The following is a 24,558-nucleotide window of genomic DNA, read 5'->3' as shown; positions in this document are numbered from 1 at the left end:
AATAATGTCCATGGAATATAGATAGTTAACTTTATTGAGACTGAGCTGAGGCTCACCTTCCATGTTTAAGATTTCCAGTCAAAAACACAACTTGTGTTGCTTTTATATAATATTGTGAGAGAGGACACACTCATGAACACAGTGTGTAAAATGTGTTTGTGTTGTGTCAAAAACATAATCAGGAAAGCAGGTTGCTTATTTTGTTTGTAAAATGTCTTCAGTCCTGTGTGTGTGTGTGTGTGTGTGTGTGTGATTGATAGAACTTTTCTAGGCCATGGAAATAACATATTGGAATTCATAATTTAGGTGGTGTTCCCGTTTATTGTACAGTTATGGTATGTAGCTTGAATAAATATTTAGCAGCTTACCTTTTAGATGGCTGGTTAATGTCTGTCTGATATGTCCTGCATGTGCAAAGAACCACTCAAGTAGACCTTCATACTAAAAAGCTTTTATTTGCAAGCTGTCCAAGCTCCTTCAAGGGTAGGCCTACTGCTGCCACTGAATATGATTGGCACATGGGGATCTGTATACATCTGGTGGCAGCTAATACGTAATCACAGATTTCAACTTCAACTTTGAGCATCAGATATAAGAATCTAATGAGTGTAAAGCTAAGTCTGCCCCAAAGCACAGGTCAGGCACACTGCTCTGACATCTATGCTGAGATGACAACGTTGGAATGAAAACGAATAACTTGGTGAGGAAATATCTGCTGAAGCAGTGCTGATTCCATGTTAATCTTTGCACATTGCTGTTAATATCGTCTAAATGACATGACAGTCACAAAGAATGACACTTTTGTAAGTTCTCCACAAGAGCATAAGGCACAATATGTGTCAAGTGATTATAGGGGATTTTCCACAGCTGGGCTCGCTGCTGGATCTTCAGAGCCTTGATCTTGTTGATTGGTTTTTAGTTTTCACCCCCACAGAGAGCAAGCAAAATCTTCTCATAGTCTCCTTTGGTGTCATCCTGGTGGAAAGAAAGGACAGTGTGTAAATCAAATTTTAATACAAACTGTCATGTGTATGCCAAAAACCACTGCTGATATCTACATAGAATTGGTTTATTGTCAGAATCAGTGATCTGACGTTTGCTGACCAGAATATCCTGGTAGAGTGTTGTGCCGTAGTTTTTCTTGTACTCTCCCTTGATCAGTTTCATGTCGATTTCGGAGCGGCTCACCATGATGCGAGTCAGAGTATTTTTGCGGGTACCTTTGCCCTGATGGGCAGAAAATAGTCAGGGAAGGCAGAGGGCAGCAGGAACAGTATTTTTATTTATTCTTCATTTTGTAAGTAGTAGCCGATATACTACATTACCTTCATGGCCAAGTAGAGCTTCTCAGCAAAGAACGCAGGCCTGCTGCCAGCACACTTCACTGTAGGTAATTTTAAAAAATGGAAGAAGGTTATATTTAGTGCATAAATGATCAGATAATAAAGTTAGAGTCAAAGTTTGTGCCTTTACCTATTGCTGTGAGACAGTTTTCAATATCTCCCTTCATCTCCAGGTCGATAGCTTTGGCCACGTCCACTTTGCTGTACTTTGTGTACCTGTCAAATACTGAAGAAGAGGAAGTAGTGGACGAGTGTTAGATAGGGCAGGAACAAACTGTAAAAAGCTAATTACAGGATAGGAGGGGTAACTAGCTAACCTTGACGGAGATGAGGGGCACTCCTGCTGGTGAGGATCTCGATGAAAGGAGTGCAGTCTTTGCCCTTCCTCCCCTCCCCGGCCTCGTACAGAGCCCTGGCATCGCTGTCAATCAGCTGCTCACAAACTCCCTCAGTCCTGCCGGCCTGTGATGAAGACAAGTAGAGCAACACAGCCAAAACATTAAATGTGTAGGAGATGATTTTATCGGCGAATAGATGATAGAAGCTTGACTTGAAGATCGTCTCGCCCATGCTACATAGCAGAAATGCTGAACCCATATGAGCTAGTTTGCAGCGTTAGATCCTCAGGTGTGCCCCTGTGGCCATTCCACAGTTGAGATTTAAGTGTAAAGGTGACCATGCTTTTGCCATCAGGTCCCCTCGTCTTTGGAACGATCTGCCTGAGGAGGTAAGCCTCGCAGAATCACTGACTTCTTTCAAATCACTTCCTAAAACCCATCTTTATACAGTAGACTTTGTTTATGTGATGTCTTCTTTTTATTTGGATTTTATGGCTCTGTGATTGCTGTTATTCTTTTAATTTGTATGTACCTATATCGACATTTTGTGTCTTGCATTTTTGTCCTCTTGTTTCTACTGTATCCTAACTTTACCTCTGTTTTTTCTCACTTCTGTTTTGGTGGGGCTGCTAAGCTCTCTGTTCCTATATCATCTCCTGAGTATCCTGTTTCTGCTTTTTCTTTGTTTTTCAGAACACTACGTAAACTCTGTTTTTAAAGGTGCTATATAAATAAAGTTTCTATTATTTATATCATTATTATGTTTTTTGATATTAATCAATTATCATTTATTGACCACCTACAAAGACAGGAGGGAAAGGTTGGTACTTCAGTGTGCTGTGTGACACTGTAGTTTACTCTTCAAACTCAAATATTTCTAAGGATTTACTGCAAATGAATGGCTGTGCAAGCCTGATTTATTATGGAACTGTGTAGTATAAAATGTCATACACCACAAAATGCAGTATGTGCTGGGTGTTAAAATTATTGGCAGTTGGTTCAATTTTAACATTTCAGTGAAGTTTTCTACATTCTTTTGTGCATGAAAACTAAAAAGTGCTAAATGCAACAGAAATATGAGGTAAATGTTACGTAATAAATAATGGTTTATTTTAAACATAATGAAGACAATTTACAAGCTTCTAAAAGCAGAATAAGCACAAAGAAAAAGGTTGAACATGAGATTAATTTGCCCACCGCACTGTTGCAACTTATTTTCATAAGTTTTTACTTTTCCTCATTTTACCAAAATGCAGCATTTGACTTAAAAATATGATGTTCAGCATAATGAGTCTGTGCTGTTCATTTGCCCTTTGCTAGACACCCAAATATAAAGCCACAAAAGGTCTAATTGTTTACTCATGTTGTGTTAGCATGTGCATTTGTATTGAGGGAGTGGGTTTGTTTGTTTTTTTAAAGGCCACTGTCACCATAGCAGTGACAGCGGGGAGTGTTATGTCACCTAAGAGCTTAATGCATCCTGGTGCTGTGAATGAATAGGTGTCTGTACTACACCTGTCTCAAAATCCTGTAACAAGTCCAGTCCACCACAAGACAGAAAGCAAGTGAGGACACACACGTACCTTGCAGAGTTCAATCAGGGCAGCCTTGAAATCCCCACTGGTGTCGTCCTTGATGTCAGACTCCAGGTCCTTCTTGTATTCTTGGTGAAGAAATCACAACATTAGCATCGTTATAAATATGATTCTATTCAAAATTTGAAGTATTTTTTAAATGTTGAAACCTCCTATATTTCAAAGATTTTATTTTTTTACTGCCACATGTTCTATTGTGTCTATGTCCAAACACTAGCTTGGTAAAAGATTGTTGTTTAAAATTTGTCAGTGCACACCCTCCTTGTAGACTTTCTTAATATCCAGGATCTCTCTGTTGGTTCTGGAAGCCAAAATCTCTATGAGGACCTCCTCGTCTGTGCCCAGACCCTGACAAAAGGAATGCAAGCGTAGATAGATTAATATAGAGAAAGACCTCTTTACTCTTCACTGGCCTAATTCAACCAGAACACATTTAACCCTCCTGTTAAGAAAACAATAAATGAATGTGCGGAAGTGGGTGGATCTCAATAACCACCAAAAATAACAGATGATGGTGAGGTCACAACACTCACCTAAAATAAGCTTGGTTTCTGAGTGTTAGAGTCGTTTAAACATTTATATCACTGCTCCTTTTAAGTGAGATTATTTGTATTTGTGGGTGTATACCTTCATTGCCATCTTCAGCTGTTGGGCATCGTACTGGGCTGGTGTTTTCAGCAGAGCCAACACCACATCCTCCAGGTCTCCCTTCAGAGCGTTCCTCAGTGCTGATTCCAGAGGCTATGAAGGGGACGGCCGATAAGTAAATATGGTAGTTTGGGAGCATGTGATCATGTATGTGTAACTGTGTGTGTGCTTTGGAACAAAACATACTTTTCTAGTTTGTCTTTTTGTTTCTTTTTAATTACCTTGCCACTGGCCTGCTGATAAGCCTCTTTGATCTGCTGCCTCTGCTCGTTGCTCCTTTTCACCAGAATTTCAATGATGGTGTTCTCATCCACACCTGCACAGAGAACATATTTATGGAAGTTAATAAGAGATAGTTATTCATTTATTTATTAATTATCTATAATCACTTATCCTATTAAGGGTCGTGGGAAATAGGAAACAAGTATTTTAATTTGAAAAGCCACTCAATACTTAACACTGAAGTTTAAGCACCACTGAATTTGTAGCATTTAAATATTTTGCTTTAAAAAACACATATTTTAATTTATTTGATCTAGATTTGCCTCTTTGAAATGATTATTTTTGATTTGCAATTTCAAAGGCTGAATTTGTTTTTTTTTTATGTCTACAAATTCAGATCCATAACTTAAAAGTTTCAGAGATTTTATAGAAATTTTGTATATGTGTATATATGTAATATAGTTTAATTTGTCAAATTCAGATCCAACAAATTTCAAATAGCAACATCCAGGCTGCCCAGGACCATTTTTATCACCATTTTTACTTCTGGAACTGTGTGAGAGGGCAAAATATATAAATCAGTGGAGACTTAAATTCACACTGAAGTTAAAAAACACTTTTCACCACTGAAAATTACACAGTTAGTCGTAATGGTGCATGATGGCCAGCAGAGGGTGTAGGAAAAGCCAGTTTGTTCCACTACAAACAGAGACACATTGCAAAGCCAAGACGTGTCCACACATGCTCCAAAGCTTCCCTTTGTGCATTTTAAGTTTACCTTTCACCTTGATGGCCTTATCCAAGACTGCTGCGTCTCCCTGGGCACTGAAATTGGGTGCTGCAGTCACTGTCCCCTCCTTGGCAAGGACCTGAGAGGCACAACACAGATTATTGTGTGTTTGGTAAATACTTGACTTCTACCAAGAAGTGTGCTTGTGGTGAGTTGCAAACGTGCATTTTTCAAATTCCAAAGGTGCAAAAGCGCTCTTTAAAAAGTCACAGCTGCTTCTCCTCTAACACATTATCAGTAGCTTATCTATCCTCAATCTTACATAGGCCTATAAAAGGTTTGAAAGAAGATAATTGTGACAGATTTTTTTGCCCCTGTGGGCGTATTTCCTTGGAAGTGTCTGCCCCCACACCTCCTAAGACAATGACATTGCTCTTTAAAACGCCTGTACACACCCCTGTTAGACTGAGGTGAACACTAACAGGAGAGCTTGTTACACAGACAGAAATCATGCAGGATAACCTTGTGCAACTTTCCCTTAGTTCACTTTAAGAAACCAGGGAAAGCAGAAGTAGCATTTTGTTCTATTTGCAGAGTTTAGGGCGGGGCTCAGATTCCTGTTACTATGAGTCACACTCTCACAAGACTTATGGTCATTTTTCTCATTGCATATAATCTATATAGTCCAGGCTCCCTTTAATAACAGTCCTCATCTTATCTGTCTGCCCTGCTCCACTCATTTTTCCTTCCCTACTTCCACCCTAACACCCCACTCATTCATTCTTTTCCCTCACTTTGCTGTACACTTCTCTCTTTCCTTCGCCCTCCACTCTGCCTGATAAAAATTTTCCACCCTGACATAGCTCAGGAAGAGAAAAAAAAGGAAAAACAGGGTTGTTGGCCTGAGCAACTGGAACAGAACCACAGAGTTACATACTGAGTCATCAGGCATGCCCAAATAGACCGTCTGCTGCATGAGGGTTCTCATCAAAGCCATGATGAAGTCTGTCTGTAAGGAGAGAGGAGAAAATGTGATCAGGTCAACTTAACTTATCAGATAGTATTCAAAGAAATAATCATCACTCTTTTGTTTATACTACTAGTTCTTATCTATTAAACTCGTTAACAGAACGCAAGACTGGGGATGTGTTTGCTTTTCCTTCATCCCCTCTTAGAGAGAACAAGCCTCTGCATATTTATTGTAGGTTTATGTTATGTGGTTTTCCATAATGACGAGCATGTGGAGATGACCACACCCACAATCCACTCTGATAGGAACTTTACAGTATATTGCAGGCTAGGAGAGATCCGGTCTCCCTCAGTGCGCTTTAATCTTGACACTTTTTCGTACATAAAACAACAAAGAGTGCGTCAAATCCAGAAACTGTCGCTGCAAATTCCCAACCACACCCTGAGAGGTTGCATCAGTACCTTGACGCAGAGGCGATTTAAAACCATCACACTTCGCACTTTACCTCAGCCAACCTCGAAACTAACAACTAGATAACAGCTCAGAGCTTTTTAATCAGAAGAAAAAGTCTTACCGTGTGGCTTTAGAGGTATGTAGTTTGTCTCACTGAGGTCCAACCAGGGGCGTTATAACGACAGAGAGCGTTTATTTATACTCATGATAAACCCCACCTAGTAACGGGTCCAGCCCATTCTCTCCCTCCACAGCCGCCATTGGATTGAACCGCTGTCTGCCTGAGCAGAGCGCAGCGCCGTGCGTAAAACACCCACAACAGCCTTCTCCAGCAGATTTTAAACTGTCACGCTGCTCACTTGAAAACATATGATCAAGTTTCTGCTCGTAATCTTTCATTAAAACGGGGATCTCGTGAAAAATCACTTATACCTGGAATACAGCTGGGACTTAGGCAGTAGTGTAATGCTCACTTTACTTTTATACTTTTATAGTGGGGTTTCAACGCAATATTTTTATTACATTTCTACGCTGGAATTTCTGTTTATTATAATGTTTAATTTGACATTTTTATTATGATATTTTCTATTATTTCTACATTTACATCAGATATTATACACGGACTATGTGTTTTATGTTGTTCCTTCTATTTTTAGAAATTTGAATTTTACCTTTAGATTGTAATGATACAGACTGTCTGCAAGTGAAATTTATAATATTGACACTTTTAGCACCATTATGATACAATGGGCCCCACCACCTCTCCTACACAGGAGTAAGACACACAAACTTTGTAATGGTTTTGCATCTCTTTGCAGTCATTATGCATATTTTTTTGTTGGTTCCTGTCTGTCTGTAGTTGTTTGGGACTCAATGACTTCAACGTAATTTGATCGTTTTGCCAAGATATTTTGTGTCTATTTGCAGTTTCCTTTCATATTTTTGTGGACTTTTTGTCTCCTCGTGGTCGGTGCATGTTAGTTTCAATGACATTTGCAGCCCCCTGATACTTTGGGCTCCTAGGCCTGTGCCCGTTAGGCCCATTCAGTAATCGATCAATGTTATCTGTGGTCCATTTGAGTCTATTGATGTGTTTGGTGGAAGCGCAGGCTAAGTAAGCATTATAAAACAGCAATTTATTTTTGCATTGTTCAGGGCTGTGTTTGGAAACTTATGTAGGAATGGGCCCCTGGGTGAGACATGCAAAAGACCCCAACACCTCTCCTACATAGCAGCAAGACACACAGACTAAGTGGTGATTTTGCCTCTTTTTGTCATTTTGCATCTCTTTGTAGTTGTTTTATGTGTCTTTGAGGTGTTATTATTTTCTTTGTGGTCATTTTGAGTCTCATCCTACGTGTAAATCTAAGTGACATTTTGCAAGTGAAGGCCAGGGGGGCCCCCTGACACTTAGGGCCCCTGGGCCTGTGCCCGGTAGGCCTGTTCAGTTATCCATCCATGTATGCAGGTTTTTGCATCTATTCCCTTGACTTCACAGGTAATGTCTTTACTGCTGGAATCCAGAGTGTCCCTGTTTAATAAAAGGTTCGATATTATTGCTGTGTTATTTACCAGATGACATAATGGAGTAGTAATCTCTTTTGACCCTCCTGCTGTTATCAGTGTTATCAGGGGGTTACCTTATACAAAACCTCCTCAAAATACCTAAGCCCTGCTGTGAATTGATCTGTAAAACCCTGATTTCTGTCTCTGCACACCTGAACATGACGATACTTGTTTAACTGACTGAGCAAAGACCACCTTGACATTCCTCAAAAAGAGTCTGCCTTTGGAGCAATGACGCAATGGGTTTCTTTTAGGTGTGGCATGTTGTCATGGAAGCACAGCCAGGGCCTGACGCTACCTGCTACCTACAGTACGTGCATCAACAGAGGGCAATGCTTTCACGCTGCCGAGATTACCAGCCAGGATAATGACACATATGACTGATGATTTCATCATTGGAGCCCAGTCAGACTTTATCATCACACTGTTGGGGAGAGTCTACAATCAAGACTTCACAGGCCCTTGATGACGTCTATAGAAACTTTGTAAACTTTGTATTGAAAGACTTATTTTTTTCCCGTTGTGACACTTGATTGCCCCACACTGGAAAAAAGGCCAGAGCAGGGTTTGGATTGTGAAAACCAAAGGATGGGGTAAAGCTGTATTTTCATTAAAGTGGCATCATGGGTGGATTTGTCTCTAAGTAAGGTGTGTTAAACAGATGCTCAAGCTGTGGTCCAAATGTTTCAAATGAGTGTCGTGGTCTAAAAAACACAGGAAATCCTCATAGAGGGCCTTGTCCACGACCAACAGGACAAGAGAGCACAATACCTTCAATCAGCAGTAAAGTGGCCATAAAATTGATTTTATTCCATAATGACTTCCTTCAGAGGTATACAGATGCAGCACTGTGGAAAACAGTGGTGGAAGATGATCCTTCCCTTAAGTAAATACTGATATAACATTACAGAAATGTTCCACTACAAGTAAAAGTGCTGCATTCAAAATGCCACTTCAGTAAAACTTCAGCTAAATTTACTTGAATTATTAAAGATAAATGCACTTGTTCTGAAGTAAATTGTCCTGTGACTGATATATGATTTCATCTGACAATACCGTTAAATCAGTCTTAGCAGCACTGAACTGCTGCAGCTGCTCAAGGTGGAGCTACTTTTAATTGCCAGCTAGTTTAGTCCAGTGGTTCTCAGACCAGGCGTCACCAGATAAATCTGAAGGGTCATGAGATGATTAATGGGAGACTAAAGAAGAAAAAACAAGGTTCCAGTACATAATTCTGTTTTTAGATTGTTCTTAGATTATTTTATTCACAAGTTTTTTTGTGATATATTGGATCATTTTACCTCTTTCTACCTTAAGCACTCAAACGATATAAATAAAACCATCTGAGAAGTTTAGATTGGAAATTACTCTTATAGTAGGCACTTCGTATTTTTGTATCAATTAGCATCTGTTTTAGTTGACACAGATACATCAGCTACTCTTCCTGGGATCAAAGTGCTAACAAGACATCTGAAATATAACAGCAGGACCCAAGACACTTTTTCTTTACTTTTTCTCTACTTTACTTACTTCTTTTTTTACTTTACTTTTCTTACTTCTTTACTTTTCGTACAGTGTCACAAACTTTGAATGCTTTGTATTTTAAAAAGTCTATCAAACAGTATGTTTTTTTATGTAAAATCTCAATCTCAAATAAATTAAGTGGAGTAAAAAGTAGTATTATTTCCATCTGAGTCATAGTGGAGTAGAAGTATAAAAATGACATGAGAAGAAAAAGTCAAGTAAAGTAAAAGTACAATACAATACTGAAATGAATGTAATCATTTACATTTCACCACTGGTAGTAAATATATCTATAAACAAGAGAGACTTAGTAAACACTTTGTTCTGTAATGAGAATTTGCCTTTTACTTTTAGGCTGGTTATGAAAGGCACTGTATACGATGACTTTACTTACTTACTTACTTTTGTTCTGTTCCTCACAACAAACCTGTATGAAGATATTTCCCTGATGATCCTCTGTGCCGTTCGCCTGTATGTAGGTGAACTATTTCAGCCTTTTTCCCTTAACCCTAATAGCTGAAGAAAGTGTGGGGTCTCCAGGTAAACAAACAAATACAAGTGAGACTAAATGAACTGAATGTGTGCACGAATTGTATGTGTGTGTGTGTCTGTGAGTGTGACACAGCATCCAGTTACAATCTGTATCTTACACACGGGAAACCTGAGGACTGTTTGAGGCATCTTTTTACCAGCAGGCTCTGTAGGGTTTAAGCCGGTGAAACTCCATCTCTGCAGGTTTAATATTTAAAGACTGTTGAGAGTTCGGTTCCCTTTAGAGATCAGGACCAACGCGTCCTTACGCACCTGATCAGCATAGCAGCACTCAAACTGCACTGATCGCACTGAAGGGATCTGAGCTGTCTCACACCAGGTAGTCCTTTTATCATCCTTTTATCAGTCTTTGTTTAGTTTTGTCATGTTTTCTGCCCTCTTAAAAGTGAATTTGTTTTCTGATTAATTCAAATGTATACTTCAGGTAAGGATCAGTTTCATGGCAGTAAAGCTCATTTTGCAATTCATAAATTTCAGTTTTCAAATCACTTTATTTAATAAAAGAACTGGAATTATGCCAACTCCTACCATGTGAGACGGAAGATTTGTTCTGATACGGCACTGTGAAATTGGAAAGAAAATAGACACAAATTCAAACTCTGGGATTTTTAGTTTTTCCTGTGGAGAAGCTTGTAGCTTATAGTCGTTTGGAGAGACTGACAAAAGGATTACACTCCCTGAGTGAATCTGCTGTGTGAGCTTTATGACATCTGCAACTTGTTTAAGGGTTGAACAAGAGTTCATAATGTAGATTAAAATATTTTGGGATTTTTCAAGGGTATATGAATTCAAATATTTCATCTTTCCAGGATCTTTGTGGCTTTAAACTGATTTTAACTCTTTTCTTTGCAGATTTTGGACTGATCCAGGTGCATACTCTCACCTGCAAACACCGAACATAAGAGCAGTGGCGCCGACTCACAGTTGTATACACAATGTACGTGAACTCTTCTGGAGGTGAGAGTGGATCTTACTCACTGACCTTCCTGGGAAAAAAAGTAGGGAGACATCACTCTGTGGCCCCTGCAGGCAAGCAACGTGAGTGTAAAACAACTAATTGCCTTTACAGTTGCAGTGCCAGTGCAGATATCAGATTATATGTTGTAGTAGAAGGTGTTCTGACTCATAGATGTGTTGCAAGCAGACAGGTGAAGGTAGACGAGGTTTAAATATTTCAGCTGCTTGGCTGCCTCCGTTGTGTAGCAGCGGAGCAGTCAGCGTATCAGAACAAACATAACACACTGTTCCTGGCAGGGTCTGCTTCAAGATCTGGACATGAAAGCCAGCCGGTTCCACTAGTCTTGACAGCACACACATGCTAACCAGCGTACGCACACTTAACTTTACTGTCATGTCAGCAGCAAAACAGCTGGTGTCAGTCTCACTGTTGCAGAAATGGATACCAATTTTTTTTGAGTGCAGAGATCTGTAGGTTCTTTTATGACATATGAAGACTGGCCTCATGCCTGCATTATAAGCATCACCCTTTGTCCAGATGTTTTCATTTTATCAGTTCTCCTCCTGCTTTTTAGCATTTCATTTCAACTGGTCGTCTACATCCTGAGGGCTGCAGAGAATGGTGATATTTTTAAGAGCAGACTCAAGACCTACCTATTTAATCAGGCTTTTAACTAATATTTTTCTTAGTTTACTGATGTTTTATTGTCATTAACACAATAAAAAAAACTGTTATTTACATCTTTTTAACCTTGTAAAGCACTTTGTGCTACATTTATGTATGAAAAGTGCTTTATAAATAAAGATTGATTGATTGATTGATTGATTGATTGATCCACCCATACTCTAATCTTAATGTACTCCATGCATCGACAGTTTGTCTTCATATTTGGAATCCAGGCGTAAAGACTACATTCTGTCCTTATTTCTACGTCTGTCTGCATGTTTTGAATTTCTACCTTACCTTCTGTGCACCATCTGTTTGTTTATTCTTTCCTCAGGTGCCTGGGAGACAACTAACAGGCCTAACTGCCCTGAGGACCTTGTGGTGTCCTCACGACCTGGACAGGTCACTGTCACAGCGCAGGTGCTGGAGGATTTACCGGGCAGTGTACCAGAGCTTAAGGATGAGAGGCCATGTCCAGTAATTCACAACACACAGTTTGACCAGTATGATGACAGCACAACAGGTCAGAACAGTAACCTCCCACACACACACACACACACACACACACACACATATGCAATCAGGGAGGTGTTAACTGTAATTTTCTCCAGTAACCTTTAACCTCTGATGTAAACCAAACAGAAAACACAAGTGTTTTTTATCTCACCAACTTTCCACTGTAATTCCTGACATAATTTCTGTTTCTCCACTAAAAGGTGTTTCTGGCAGGAAAGTAGCAGCATGACGACACGCCCACATTCCTGTATGAGGAAACAAAGAAGGGAGAGGGTGGGATGGGAATGCAAGAGACAAAGTGATGAAATATTCAAAGGAGGGCCATTTAATGGAATGTGTTATCATTTTAGATAAGTCCAACTTGAAAGTGAAAATAAACAGGGACTAACTAACTAGAAAATTAACACAGTTACTGAGATGACCTAAATTTTAAGTGTAATTTTTAGACATGTAAATAGACAATAAACCGCATGCTAATCACTCATCGTCATCATGAAGATGTTAAACATGTTTTAAATATCATAAATAAAATGTAAATGGATTCACTGAGATATATGTGTTTTATTTCCACCAAAACTGCAACCATGTAAATGCAATGAATGATAGATGCATTATAAACAACATAAATCAGTTTTTCATGAGAAAAAGTTTTTCATGAGAAAAAGTTTTTCATGAGAAAAACTGGTGAGGAAGTTGAATGGCTTTGTTTTGACTCTGTCCAGTCGTTGTACGATTGGTTTATTTGGTTTATTCACTTTTGAGAGCAGTTGATTGGGATCAGAACCTAGACAGGGTTTGAGTACAGTTACACACACACAGCTGGAAGAGGTGATTTATGTGCTCCAGCATTTGGCATACATCTGTACACTATTATGATTATGTAATTGAATATTTGAAGTTCTCTTTGGTTAAATGTCTAAAGGATTAACTCTCTCACACCTTGTTGGACAGAGAAAACATCTCAAATCACATAACTAGTTACCAATAAGATGTTGCTGAATTGCATTCATATTAATGTGTTTTTAATTACAGTGATTTAAGTTGCAGCTGCTCATTAATTTTGGGGGTGCGGTGCAATTTCAAAATGCAATATTACACAGCACATTCACTCCATTGCAAAATAAGCTGGCAATAGAAGAATATGTGTTACAAGACTTGGTGTTACTCTCCTTTTCTGTCCCTTGCCTATTACTCCACTGTCCGAGCTGTTTCCAGCTGTTCCCCAACATTTGCTTCATTGTTCAAGCTGTCGTTCATCACAAAAGTCTGTGGATGAGGAGGTGGGCTGCGTTCAGACGCTGGATCGGCGCCGACCACAGAAAACACCCTAGACAAGAGGTCAACCGAGGTGCTGTAAAATAATGAATAAACAGAAGAGGGGGAGTGACTGTGTGTGTGTGTGTGTGTGTGTGTGTGTGTGTGTGTACAAATCATATACTTACGTTATGCCTAACTAACATATGACTCCTGTTGATTTAATGCATGAATAAATGCAGGATTTATCATAAATTGCTGCTGCTCACCATACACAAACATCCAAGTCACTTTGACTTTATGTGATTAGTTCACATTTAATAGATCATCATGTGAAGAATGTTAATTCACTGTTACTTCATACATTAATTGATACACGATGAAATCAGCAGGATTCCAGTTAAATCAAAGTTTATTTTAGACCTATGCAGCCTTTGAAAGCAGAACTGAACCTATTTTTAAAGACATATGAACCTTTTTTTTTTCTTTCCTTTTTTTTTATCAAACTGGTCATCAGATTCAAACCAGTGGTGCAAACAAGTTGCTGCATGACCCTCCATTCCCATTTACGACACATTTACAACCTAGGGGGTGTAACATTTGTTTGTTGTTGATGAAAGAAGTGTAGTTTAGCACAATAGATAATAATGCACTAAGACCAAAATCATCTAGCCCGGGGGTGTCAAACACTCAGCCTGCATGCCTGCGCCTGTGGCCTACATAAGTGACCTTTGCCATTGTGAGCGTTTATACTTGTGTGGTGGTTTTTATGTGTTGCTCTGCAATCAAACTTTCAAAACATTGGCATTGGGGTTTCTATGCTATGTTGAGACACACCTAAAACATGGCCGAATAACAACAATATCAAACACGAATGAAATTCATCTTCATTATAACCCACAAGGTTCACAGAGAAAACAACTGTGTTTAGCTGGACACATTTTTTCCCACAAATACAACATGCTATCATTTTTAGAATATGCCTACATCTTTTTGCATTGCATAAATTAGCCTAGTGGCTACTAGCATACTTTAATCTACTCGTGAACCCAGAATGAATCATACACAGGACATAAAATGCTATTTTGTGGGGGGTTTATTGTCTTTACAATTAATTGGGGTTTTTTTTGTCTGTGAAACAAAAGTTTAGAAAAGGTTTGCTTCAACTGAGGGAAATACTTTTCACCTTACAAAAATTAACAGGAGGTCTGTGTCGCCACAAAGTGTTACATTTCTGGGGAGGTGTGCATAGGCAATAGTGTGGGGAAGGCTTACACTTCTATGCAGAGTCAGCGCCATAGGTACAGTGTTGATTCGACACATTAGTATAAATCCCGCTTAAGAGGTGCCAGGATTCAGAAGCAAGTTAAAGAGTGAGTGGCTACTTCATGTACAATGTTGCTTCAGAGGCTTTTTCAACCTGACCAGAACACAGTTCTCTGAAAAAACAATTAATACTTCCTAGCCAACATTTGTATGTGGGGCCCATGTGGCTAGTAAATGGGCTGAAAAATGGCTCCATAATGGCCCAATGCCAATCGTCCACATGAATAGGTTTACCTATGTGGGTCCCACCAGGGCTACCTGGTGGTACCAGATGGGTATGGGCCCAAAATAGGCATCTTATTTGGGGCCCAAAGGTAAACTCACCCATGTGAGCATGTGGCATGGGGCCATTATGGAACCAATGGTCAGTCCCATTTAAGGCCCATTTTCCAGCACGTTTACTACACACATGGGCCCCACATACAAGTGTTGGCTGGGTTATTGTGTTCATATTTAAAGATTTTGAACATTGTGCAAAACATTGTCAATCAGCAGCTTCAGTACAAAAGAATCTGTATTGGACTTTTGTCTTAAAAACATTTTTAGTGGACCCTTATTGCTGAGGCACTGCCAAAGCTTTGAATTTGTAAACACTTTGTAAAAGGGATAACTTAACCTGCCCCCTCAACAGCTTCCACTATAGCTTGGTGTGGTAACATCAGCATTACTACACTGGAATGAAAATGTATGGGAAAATGCTCTATCATGTAATGACAGTGAGTAGAAGACTGACTGAATGTGAAAGAAATGAGACATAATGATGAAATTGCACTTGTGTCTTTTAAGACATTTCAGGCTGTTCAATATTTGTTTTGTAAATGGATAGTGTATGTGATAGTGAATGTTTTCAGAATGTACTGCTTTACATTAAAAGAAAGGGAAAACTCTGGAGGTGTCGTGATTTATAGATTAATATGTAATGGTTTTACTGGTCCAGCTCACTTGAGATCAAACTGGGCTGGGTGTGGAACTAAAATTAGCTTGACACCCCTGATCTAGCAGGTGCCAAGTGAGAAATTAGAGGAAAATGGACTAGAAAAAAAATCATTTAACTATAAGAATAGGTACTGTTCGGCTTTCAGAGAGGCTGAGCTGATGCATGGATCTGGGGCAGCTGTGTCTCAGAGATAAAGCCACCAATTGGTCGTCCATCAATCGGAAGAGGGGTTCGACCCAGGGCTCCACCAGTCTGCATGTCAAAGTATCATTGGGCAAGATACTGAACCTCAAATTGCCGTCGATGGCTGTTCCATCGGTGTGTGAGAGCATGTGAATGGTTACTGAGTAGTAGGTGGCACCTTGTATGGTGGCCTCAGCCAGATGCCAGTGTGTGAATGGGTAAATGTGACTCAGTAGTGTAAAAGCACTTTGCGTGGTCAAGAAAGACTACAAAGGCGCTATACAAGTGCAGTCTATTTACCATTTATCTGAGGGAAACTTTCTTAGAACTGGAATCCAGCTATTTCAGTAGCACAATTAATCAATCATCAATTCATGTATGAAGTAACAGTGAATTCAAATTCTTTGTCTGATGATCTATTGAAGTGTGAACTAATCACATAAAGTCATAGTAACTTGATTAGTTGTTTATGGTGAGCAGCAGGAATTGATGATAAATCCTGCATTCATCCATGCATTAAATATCATGAATCAAGCATTAGTTGAGCATTTCTTAAATACATGATTTGTACCCTCATTATGATGGTACAAAGTGATTGCAGTAACTATAATTTTGCATGCATGTTCTGGACTGAATGGTGATTTACGGTGATGTTCTGTCTGCAGGCGCATCAGAATCTCAGCTGTCAGACAGCAGTGAGGCGACTGAAGCTGAGAGGTCAAGAGATGTTAAGATCTACATTCCCTATGAGTCAGCCGAACTCTGCGTCACTCAGGTAAAATAATGACGACCGTTGAGGGAAAGTAGCACAGAACAAGCACTGTGTCTCCCACAGCGGTGTATTTACATTCAGAAGAGAATCCATTTAATACCACTAGACATAAATATTGGACAAGTATGACTCCAAACTCACTCCTTATGAAACAGTGATTTATTTTAAACATGTGACTTAGACTCTGTTCTGTGTCCAGTTCTTCAGTGAGATAGCATGCTGGCACAATGAAGTCACTGTCTGACACTGTGTTGTGTTCTCCCTCACACTCACATGGCTGCCCTGATGCTACTGCTATGACCCTGGAAGGCATTTGATCAGTACATGCAACCAGGATGCTATTTCATGTATTGTTTGTGTGTGTACCATACACTTCAAAACAGATAGCTGAGGACATGGAAGCCATGAAGAGAAGACACCTTGAAATGATGCAGGAGCTGGAGGAGAACTTCCAGGTCACAGCACGAGAGAACCAGGTGAGGTGTGTGTGTGTGTGTGTGTGTGTGTGTGTGTTTGTGTGAGTGTGAGAGAGAGATACCCTCAACATATAACAGTGATCTTAATGATGATCATCTTAATGTCTGTTTAGGAGTGGACCGTGCAGAGGATCAGATCTCATCATCAGAACAAATTGAATACTCTGAGGAGAATCTTGGACCTGTACCAGGAGAAGGTGAAGAAGAAGAACGCTGACTGGGAGAGGAGAGTCACGGTCAGTCCATCTCTCTCTCATTACCTCTTACCTAAGTGTACCCAACCAACTCCCTTTCCTATTTCCTCTTTTAGTATCTGGCTCACTCTACTGCAACTCCTGCAGCTCTCATGTGGCACAATTTGTCCTCACTGGTGGTGAAGTTCAACAATACAGTCAAACTCTCCAAACACTATTTCAAACTTCATCAGTCATGTCGGTGCACATGTTATAAACCATTTAGCTGAAAATGTAAACAGCTTTGTGTATTTTTTAATGTATTTCTCTCGTTGCCTGTCCTGTTTCCTGCAGGCCTTGACTGCACAGAACGAGCAGCTGCTGGAGGAGCAGAGAGCAGAGAGGAGGAGGAGTAAAGAGGAGGCCCTCCAGTGGCAAAGAGAGAAGGTGGCATAGGAATCTGGCAGGCTTCAGAAACTTCTATGTGTTCCTCTGTACTGGAGCACCCCTTTGTGGTCATATTTGAATATAACAGGCAACTTTTTTTTATGGCATTACGTAATTGTTGGACCAACTTTGCTCTTGTCTTTCTTTTAGAGCAAAATGCTGGAACTGTTCTCCAACAGGCTGGATGTTCTGCACAGCCACCAGGCCTCCAGTGAGTGTGCATACAGCCATTTAGACTGTATGTATGCTTGCAAAACAACTGACCTTTGCATGTAACACCTTTATTAACGCCCTGTGACATTTACCAGCTCTACAGGAGCTGCAACTTGCCAGACAGGAAGTAGGGAAAGTCCAAGAAATGTTGACCGTATCATCACTGGGGCAACAGGAAGCTGCTGAGGAAGATGAAAGCTCAGAGAACAAAGGACTTTCAGCTCAACAGCAGACCGGGGTGGGTTGGAATAAGTTACCATGGCAATCTGCTGATCATATCTGAGGTGCATGAGCCAAGATTGTAAACACGTTCAACAAAGCAACCAAAAAAAATCTTATCAGACACTTTCTGGGGGACGATATGTAGAATAGGTCCTATTACACAGATGGGAAACTCTATGATATCACCACAAAAAAGATCTTTGAATAAAAATTTGGGTATTTTTATGGTAGCAGAGGTTTCAGTGGTGGATATCTCAAACATCTGCATGACAAAATATGTTTTTGTGATTTGGGCAGATTGACCTTTAAAGATGGTTCTGTCTGCAGGCCTGCAATGAGTTGAATCAGCCACTAGAGGGGGCTAAAGCCCGCCTGAAGGAGCTGAAAGAGAGCCTGTATCAGAGGGAGAGGGAGATCACTGAGCTGCTGGAGGCAGAGGGGGGTCCTGTCCCTCCTGTCCCTCAGCCGCCCTGCAGCGTTCTGCTCCTCACTGTCATACACAAGGTGCTGTTCAATTATGAAAGTAAACCAACTTCTAACTTTTTAGCCTTTTTTTCCTTTTTTTTGCTGGTGGAAGGACATATTTTATTGTTTTTTCTTAGATATCACCCTGGCAGTATGACTTTGTATTATTGATACCATAAGACTGCTTTGTTTTGTTTTCTAGGCTCATGCTATCTGCACTGCAGTGGCTGAGACCAGAGCTCTTTTGGACTGCATGATTGAGGAGAATCGGATCGCCCTGATTGAAGCCAGAGACAAACTGGATTGTCTACAGATGGCCAAAGAAGACAGTTATGACAGAGACAATAAGACCACTGATCAAGACGGGTTAGAGATCATTGATATATACTATAAATGACTGCTTGGTGGTTGGATTATCCACTGACAATTTCTATATAAAAGTGGCAGGGTAGTTTAAGCTAATTTTCACATTGTCTTCCTTATTTTTTTATGGTCCTAAATATAATCATAATTCAAATTATTTTCTTCTACTTTTCAGGTTAGACGAATATGAGTCTTTGTCTTTGCTACAAGAAACAGTGAAGGAGCACGAGGTCTCTCAGTTGGCTTTGGACTGCATCAAAACTGGAGAAAGTCCTGTAATAAATGGTAAATAAGTACCTTAAATAAATGTGTTGACTGCAGGCCAACTTTAAAATAATATATTCACATCTCATACATTCAGCAGTCCTTTTACCCAGTTTTGAAGCCTAACAGGCAAAACCGATACCAAGCTATGACCAAGACAAGAGTTTATTGAGACCGAGACAAGACCAAGACCAGACCAGTGCAAGTCCCACACTGCATGACACACTTAGGATAAAATGTGAAACATATACACTAGAGGCACTCCTCAAACTGATCTGAAAGATCCACATTCCCTTAAGAATGTGGGCAGAAAACAAATGAAGATTCCTCTTCAGTCACCTCTTTCACTGCTGTATATTGTATATATGTGTGTATGTATAAGTGCATCATGAGAAATGTCTTGATGAAATAATCAAAAAGCATTGCAGAGGTGAATATTATGTGTAGGAATTTGCCTTTGTTTTCCATGAACAAGCACTAAGGAGCTGACATCAATGGAACCATCTTTATTCAACATCCCTTTTTTGAACAGGGATTGGTCTTGACCAGTCTTGAAATAAAATTCAGAGTGCTCTTTGTCCAAGACTGACACAAGACAGAATAAACATGCGGTCAAGCCAAAGAGGAGACCAAGACTTTTGAAAATTGGCTTCGAAAACCAAGACCGATTTTGAGTGCTACAACACTGCTTTCACCATTAATACCATTAATACTTGTATCTTCAAAAGCTGTTCACTTACATGCACATCAGCCTTGCTTTACAACATCTTTATGCTTCTGTATCTGCACTACATTTGACTTATAGCTGCATGGCTTTTAATTTCTGTTTTGCTCAGAAAGCGACACCGTCTCAGAGCTTGAGGACATTCTGGGACGAGGGACAATCCGAACTACAGAGGGAGTGAAGAGTGTTGGTCAGCAACTTCTCTTGCTGCAGGATCAGGTTGGTCTTTTTTCACACAGGTCAAAATCTCAGGTCAGGCCTCAGAGATAGTAAGTTGCTGTCTTTATTAAGCAAGAAACAAAAGAAGTGGGCCTTCCCTGTCTATTTACATAAGTGCAGCTATGTAACATCAGTGGTGAACTTGCTGAACTTCAGCTAAACCATCATGAGGGCAGACTGTGACGTAAATCACATGGGTTATTAAAGTATCATAAGTATTAAGCCTGCAGCTGCTGTATAATGGTTTGGATTGAGTTAGCTGTTATACATTGGATTCATTATTGTCTGTGAATAAAAAACTTAAATACATTGTAGCAATACAGTGACTTAAATATATGGGCGTTTAGGTTCCCAGATGCATTAAGTGAAATGTTTTGGATTATTGAGGAATTTTACTTAACTGTCTAGTCCAAGTAGCTACACATACATGCTTTCCGTCTATTCTTCAGTGTCATAGCTGTGTATTTTGTGCTCTTCTCTCAAGCTAAAGCAAGTGAAAGACGAGAAAAAGAAAATAATTGAGAACTACAATTCAGAAAGGACTATGAGGAAGAAGTACTACAATATGGTGGAAGACATGAAAGGTACACATTGGCGAAAATTAAAGGTTTATAGACATCAAACAGTGAGGCCTTCTCAGTTTAACCCTTAACCCTCACTTTTCATAAGGCTGTTATGGTTATGTGTCCTATGCTTTTTCTCAGGTAAAATCAGAGTGTTCTGTCGGATTCGTCCGGTGAACCGAGCCGAGGTTGCACAGGGTGGATCCATCGTTGTGGAAAAAATAGATGAATACTCTGTTACTGTGGAAACCCCTCGTGGGCAGAGGGAGTTTCAGTTTGACAAGGTGTTCAGTGCAGAAGACTCTCAGGAAGACCTGTTTCATGACACCAACAGGTGAGGGGATTTATACAGAGTATTCATAAATGTACCATAACATGCATATAACTGGCCCAAAATATACCCATAGTACATCTTTGGTTACTTAGGTAACAAACTGAGGAGGCATCCACGAGGCCTGTAATCACAGGACAGTATTGAAATACTGTCAGCATGGCAGTTTAGGATATGTTTTCTCTACAGGTTGATCCAGTCGGCTATGGATGGCTATAATGTCTGTATCTTTACGTATGGTCAGACGGGCTCAGGGAAGACCTTCACCATGGTGGGGGACAAGGAACAGAAGAACCCAGGAATCATGCCGAGATCTTTTAATGCCATATTTGATATCATACGGGAGAGCAGCTCTAAATTCGATGTCAAGGTAACAGACAGTATTTCACCAATGAATTTAGATCTTATTTGGGAGATAGGAAAGATCTTACATTTACTGAATAATGGTGAACTCACATCATCTCTCTTCTCTCGTCTCCCTCACCTTCCTTTTTCTCTGTCTGCTTCTTCGTCATTTTACCTCAGGTTTCGGCCTATATGCTGGAGCTGTACAACGACATGCTGCAGGACCTCTTTGTGAGCCTGGCTGGTGAGGCCCATGCACAGCCCCAGTCCCATGGCCAGGCGAGGCGGGTGGAGATCAAGAGAAACAGAAAGGGGGTTGTGTTCGCCCAAGGAGCAGAGACAAAAGAGGCTTCCAGTGCCCAGGAGCTCTACGCTCTGTTCCAGCAGGCCTGTGCCAACCGACACATCTCTGCCACCAGTGAGTCCTCTATACCGTGCCATGCTGCCCAGTTCAAACAGGGCCCTGCTAAATGGTTTGGATTAATCGTGTTAGTTACAGTCAGTATGACGGGGCGGCAGCTAGGTACATCATTACTGGACTAGGCGATGAGTGGCAGAGCAGCCAAACTGTGAATCAGCATACTGTAGGAAAAGAAGCAACATTGTTTTATGGATGCACACAGGTCAGCAGAGTCATCACAGGATGCACCTAATGTTTTAGTAACAGAGAACTGGAGACACTAAAAACTACAAAACTCTTTATACCAAATGTCTATAAAAAGCTCACACACAAGATTCTACTAAGTTAAGTGGAGAGACGGCTGGTACAAAATAATAAAGAAGAATGGTGTTATATTTTTCATAAGTTTTTATTTGGCAGTTATACAGTTTTTTACATCTTTAATCATAAACAACTTGACTAGATCTGAAACAATTAAATGACTGAATAATCTGCAACAATTTTGGCATTTGTTTAATCATTTAAAAAGCCAAATGTTCTTTTTTTTGTTTTATATAATTATAAATTGAATGAGTTTGGATTTTTGACTTGATCAGACAAAACAAAAAAACAATTTGAAGCATCACCTTGACCTCTGGGGAATTTTTGTTTATCATTTTGCACATTTTTTGACATTTTATAAACAAAAAAGTCAGTTAATCTAAATGATGATCTAAAAATTCCAAATCAATAATACAAATAATATTGTTCATAACAGCTACAGTGTATCACAATCCAGAAGCTATAAAAGTCCATTCAGCGCCTTTTATGTTGCGTACATTTCCCAAGAGATGAATGTGGAGAGTTCCCGTTCCCATCTGATTGTTTGCATCATGGTGGAGAGCAGAAATCTGACCAATGGGAGCGTGAGCACCGGGAAACTGAGCCTCGTGGACCTGGCGGGGAGTGAGAGAGCAGCCAAGACAGGTGCCAAGGACCATCAGCTAAAGGTTTACTCATATGTTATGTTTTGATTGGCCCATGAAGTGACTGTAAGTATGTTTTAAACGGTATTCCTTGTGACCTCTTTCAGTTCTTCTCTCCTCTCTTTTGCAGGAGGCTAACTCCATTAACAAGTCACTGAGTGCCCTGGGTGATGTGATTTCAGCCCTGTCTGCTGAACTACCCCATGTACCATACAGGAATAGCAAGCTAACACAGGTATTGATGAAAAAAACAGCATATTTTCAATTGTGAGTAAAAAGAAATTCTGAAAAATAGTGTGGTCATGGGCAATAATGTGGACATCCATCTCATCAATCTCAGGTGATGCAGGACTCCCTGGGTGGAAATGCCAAAACCCTAATGATTGTCAACATCTCTCCTTCAGAATGTAACCTCGATGAGACGCTCACATCTCTCGTGTAAGATACAAATAGAGAACCATCTGTTCATAATAATCCAAATGCTAACAAACTCCTGAATAACACCTGAACTTCCTGAATTTTCCAGTTACGCAACAAGAGTGAAGGCCATAACCAACAATGCTCAGAGACATGTCGACAGCAAAGAGATTGCCCAGCTGAAAGAGGTGTGTGCTGCTGAAATGTGTCACAAAACATGAATATATATATATATATATATATACATTTCCCAAGAGATGAAAATATATATATATATATATATATATATATATATATACAAAAAAGAATTTGGAGGCAACATTGAACAGTCACACTTACTTTAGCTCTGTTTTCTTTTTTGATTTCTGTCTCTGATAGGTGATCATTAAGCTGAGGTCAGGACAGACCGTGGAAGACGAGGACGTTTGAACTCTATTGTGTACAATCAGCCCAGCTGCCAGAAGAAACTTTTGGCATTGTTCATTTCTGCTATATGTTAAATTTGTGTGTTTTATATGATATCAAAGTTTCTAAAGTCATGTATATGGGTTGACTTTGTCATCGGAGCTGAAGGAGATGATGGATGGGGTGACACCGAGATGAAAGGTGTGACCCAAGACAGCTGCTAGGCAGCAGACCTCTGTTCAAGACCAATAAACAATAAAAGCAGATGTTTTAAGGGAGACATTGGCAACATTTCTAGCCATAATTGTACCACCAGAAATGGGTAGTTACAACAAAACATGATCTTTTCCTAACCATAACTTAGTGGTTTCAGTGCCTAAACGTGACAATACATTAGTCACAGCATTGTTGAAACTTAAAGAAACATTAAGCTGCAACATTTCCACTACATAATGCACAAATGTAACATATTTGTGGTTTGCAGAAATGTACTATGCCAACATTTATTCTGGCAATTGGGCAATTGGGTTGGTACAAAATTCAAAAGTCAGGGGTGGAGGAAGTACTCATATATTTTACTTAGGTAAAGGAACAATACCACAGTGTAGAAATATTCTCTCATACATAAAAGTGCATTTAGTTCAAAAGTGTTAAATATTTAAAGAACCAAAGTGAAAGTACTCATCATGCAGATTGGGCCATTTCAGAATAATACTATGTTTTATCATTGTATTATAATTATTGATGAAGTGATGAGTGCATCACTACAATGTTGCAGCTGGTAAAGATGGAGCTAATTTTAATAACTTTACAGTATATACTGCTGGGTAGCTTGTGAATCCCTGCATCAATAAAGTCTTATCTCAGTCGATAGTAATAAATCATAATGTATTAGTCCATTATATTCTTTATTAATATCTAGTAACTAAAAGCGTTGGCTAACTGTAGTGGAGTAGAAATTGCATATACAGTAAGAGAACGTAAGTAAAGTACAAATACCTCAAACTTACATT

General features: G+C 39.7%; 2 protein-coding genes across 2 annotated transcripts; one reads left to right on the top strand and one right to left on the bottom strand.

Moving 5' to 3' along the window:
• Positions 1 to 439: 439 nt before the first annotated feature.
• On the bottom strand, positions 440 to 6,578 carry anxa1a (annexin A1a). The gene is made up of 12 exons (XM_033618567.2): positions 6,421 to 6,578; positions 5,814 to 5,885; positions 4,925 to 5,015; positions 4,146 to 4,240; positions 3,904 to 4,017; positions 3,534 to 3,624; positions 3,265 to 3,344; positions 1,661 to 1,805; positions 1,474 to 1,569; positions 1,326 to 1,384; positions 1,105 to 1,227; positions 440 to 975 (listed from the first exon to the last, which is right to left on the bottom strand). The coding sequence occupies exons 2-12, from the start codon at positions 5,871 to 5,873 to the stop codon at positions 916 to 918; spliced, it is 1,014 nt and encodes a 337-aa protein (XP_033474458.1). The 5' UTR covers positions 5,874 to 5,885; positions 6,421 to 6,578; the 3' UTR covers positions 440 to 915.
• Positions 6,579 to 10,179: 3,601 nt separating this feature from the next.
• kifl (kinesin family-like) lies at positions 10,180 to 23,823 on the top strand. The gene is given in 23 exon segments (XM_078171096.1): positions 10,180 to 10,260; positions 10,794 to 10,979; positions 11,900 to 12,088; positions 13,328 to 13,429; positions 16,447 to 16,605; positions 16,920 to 17,029; positions 17,143 to 17,265; positions 17,557 to 17,649; positions 17,800 to 17,860; positions 17,958 to 18,100; positions 18,412 to 18,588; positions 18,752 to 18,915; positions 19,088 to 19,197; positions 20,013 to 20,119; positions 20,604 to 20,703; positions 20,824 to 21,016; positions 21,203 to 21,383; positions 21,539 to 21,776; positions 22,587 to 22,747; positions 22,854 to 22,958; positions 23,064 to 23,161; positions 23,250 to 23,328; positions 23,519 to 23,823. Coding segments are annotated over 22 exon segments (2,847 nt in total). The 5' UTR covers positions 10,180 to 10,260; positions 10,794 to 10,876; the 3' UTR covers positions 23,570 to 23,823.
• Positions 23,824 to 24,558: the final 735 nt, after the last annotated feature.

Source organism: Epinephelus lanceolatus, chromosome 9 (genome assembly GCF_041903045.1).
Source record: "Epinephelus lanceolatus isolate andai-2023 chromosome 9, ASM4190304v1, whole genome shotgun sequence".
NCBI classification, from domain to species: domain Eukaryota; kingdom Metazoa; phylum Chordata; class Actinopteri; order Perciformes; family Serranidae; genus Epinephelus; species Epinephelus lanceolatus.
Note: the sequence above shows the minus strand (reverse complement) of the source record. Positions and strands in the feature narration are given on the sequence as shown.

Excerpts from the sequence above, each read along its gene's own strand:
- anxa1a (XM_033618567.2), bottom strand. The coding sequence starts at position 5,873 with ATGGCTTTGATGAGAACCCTCATGCAGCAGACGGTCTATTTGGGCATG. Across the intron at positions 4,241-4,924 it reads TAAGGCCATCAAGGTGAAAG|GTGTGGATGAGAACACCATC; the intron begins GTAAACTTAAAA and ends TTCTCTGTGCAG. Across the intron at positions 3,625-3,903 it reads AGCTGAAGATGGCAATGAAG|GGTCTGGGCACAGACGAGGA; the intron begins GTATACACCCAC and ends TCCTTTTGTCAG.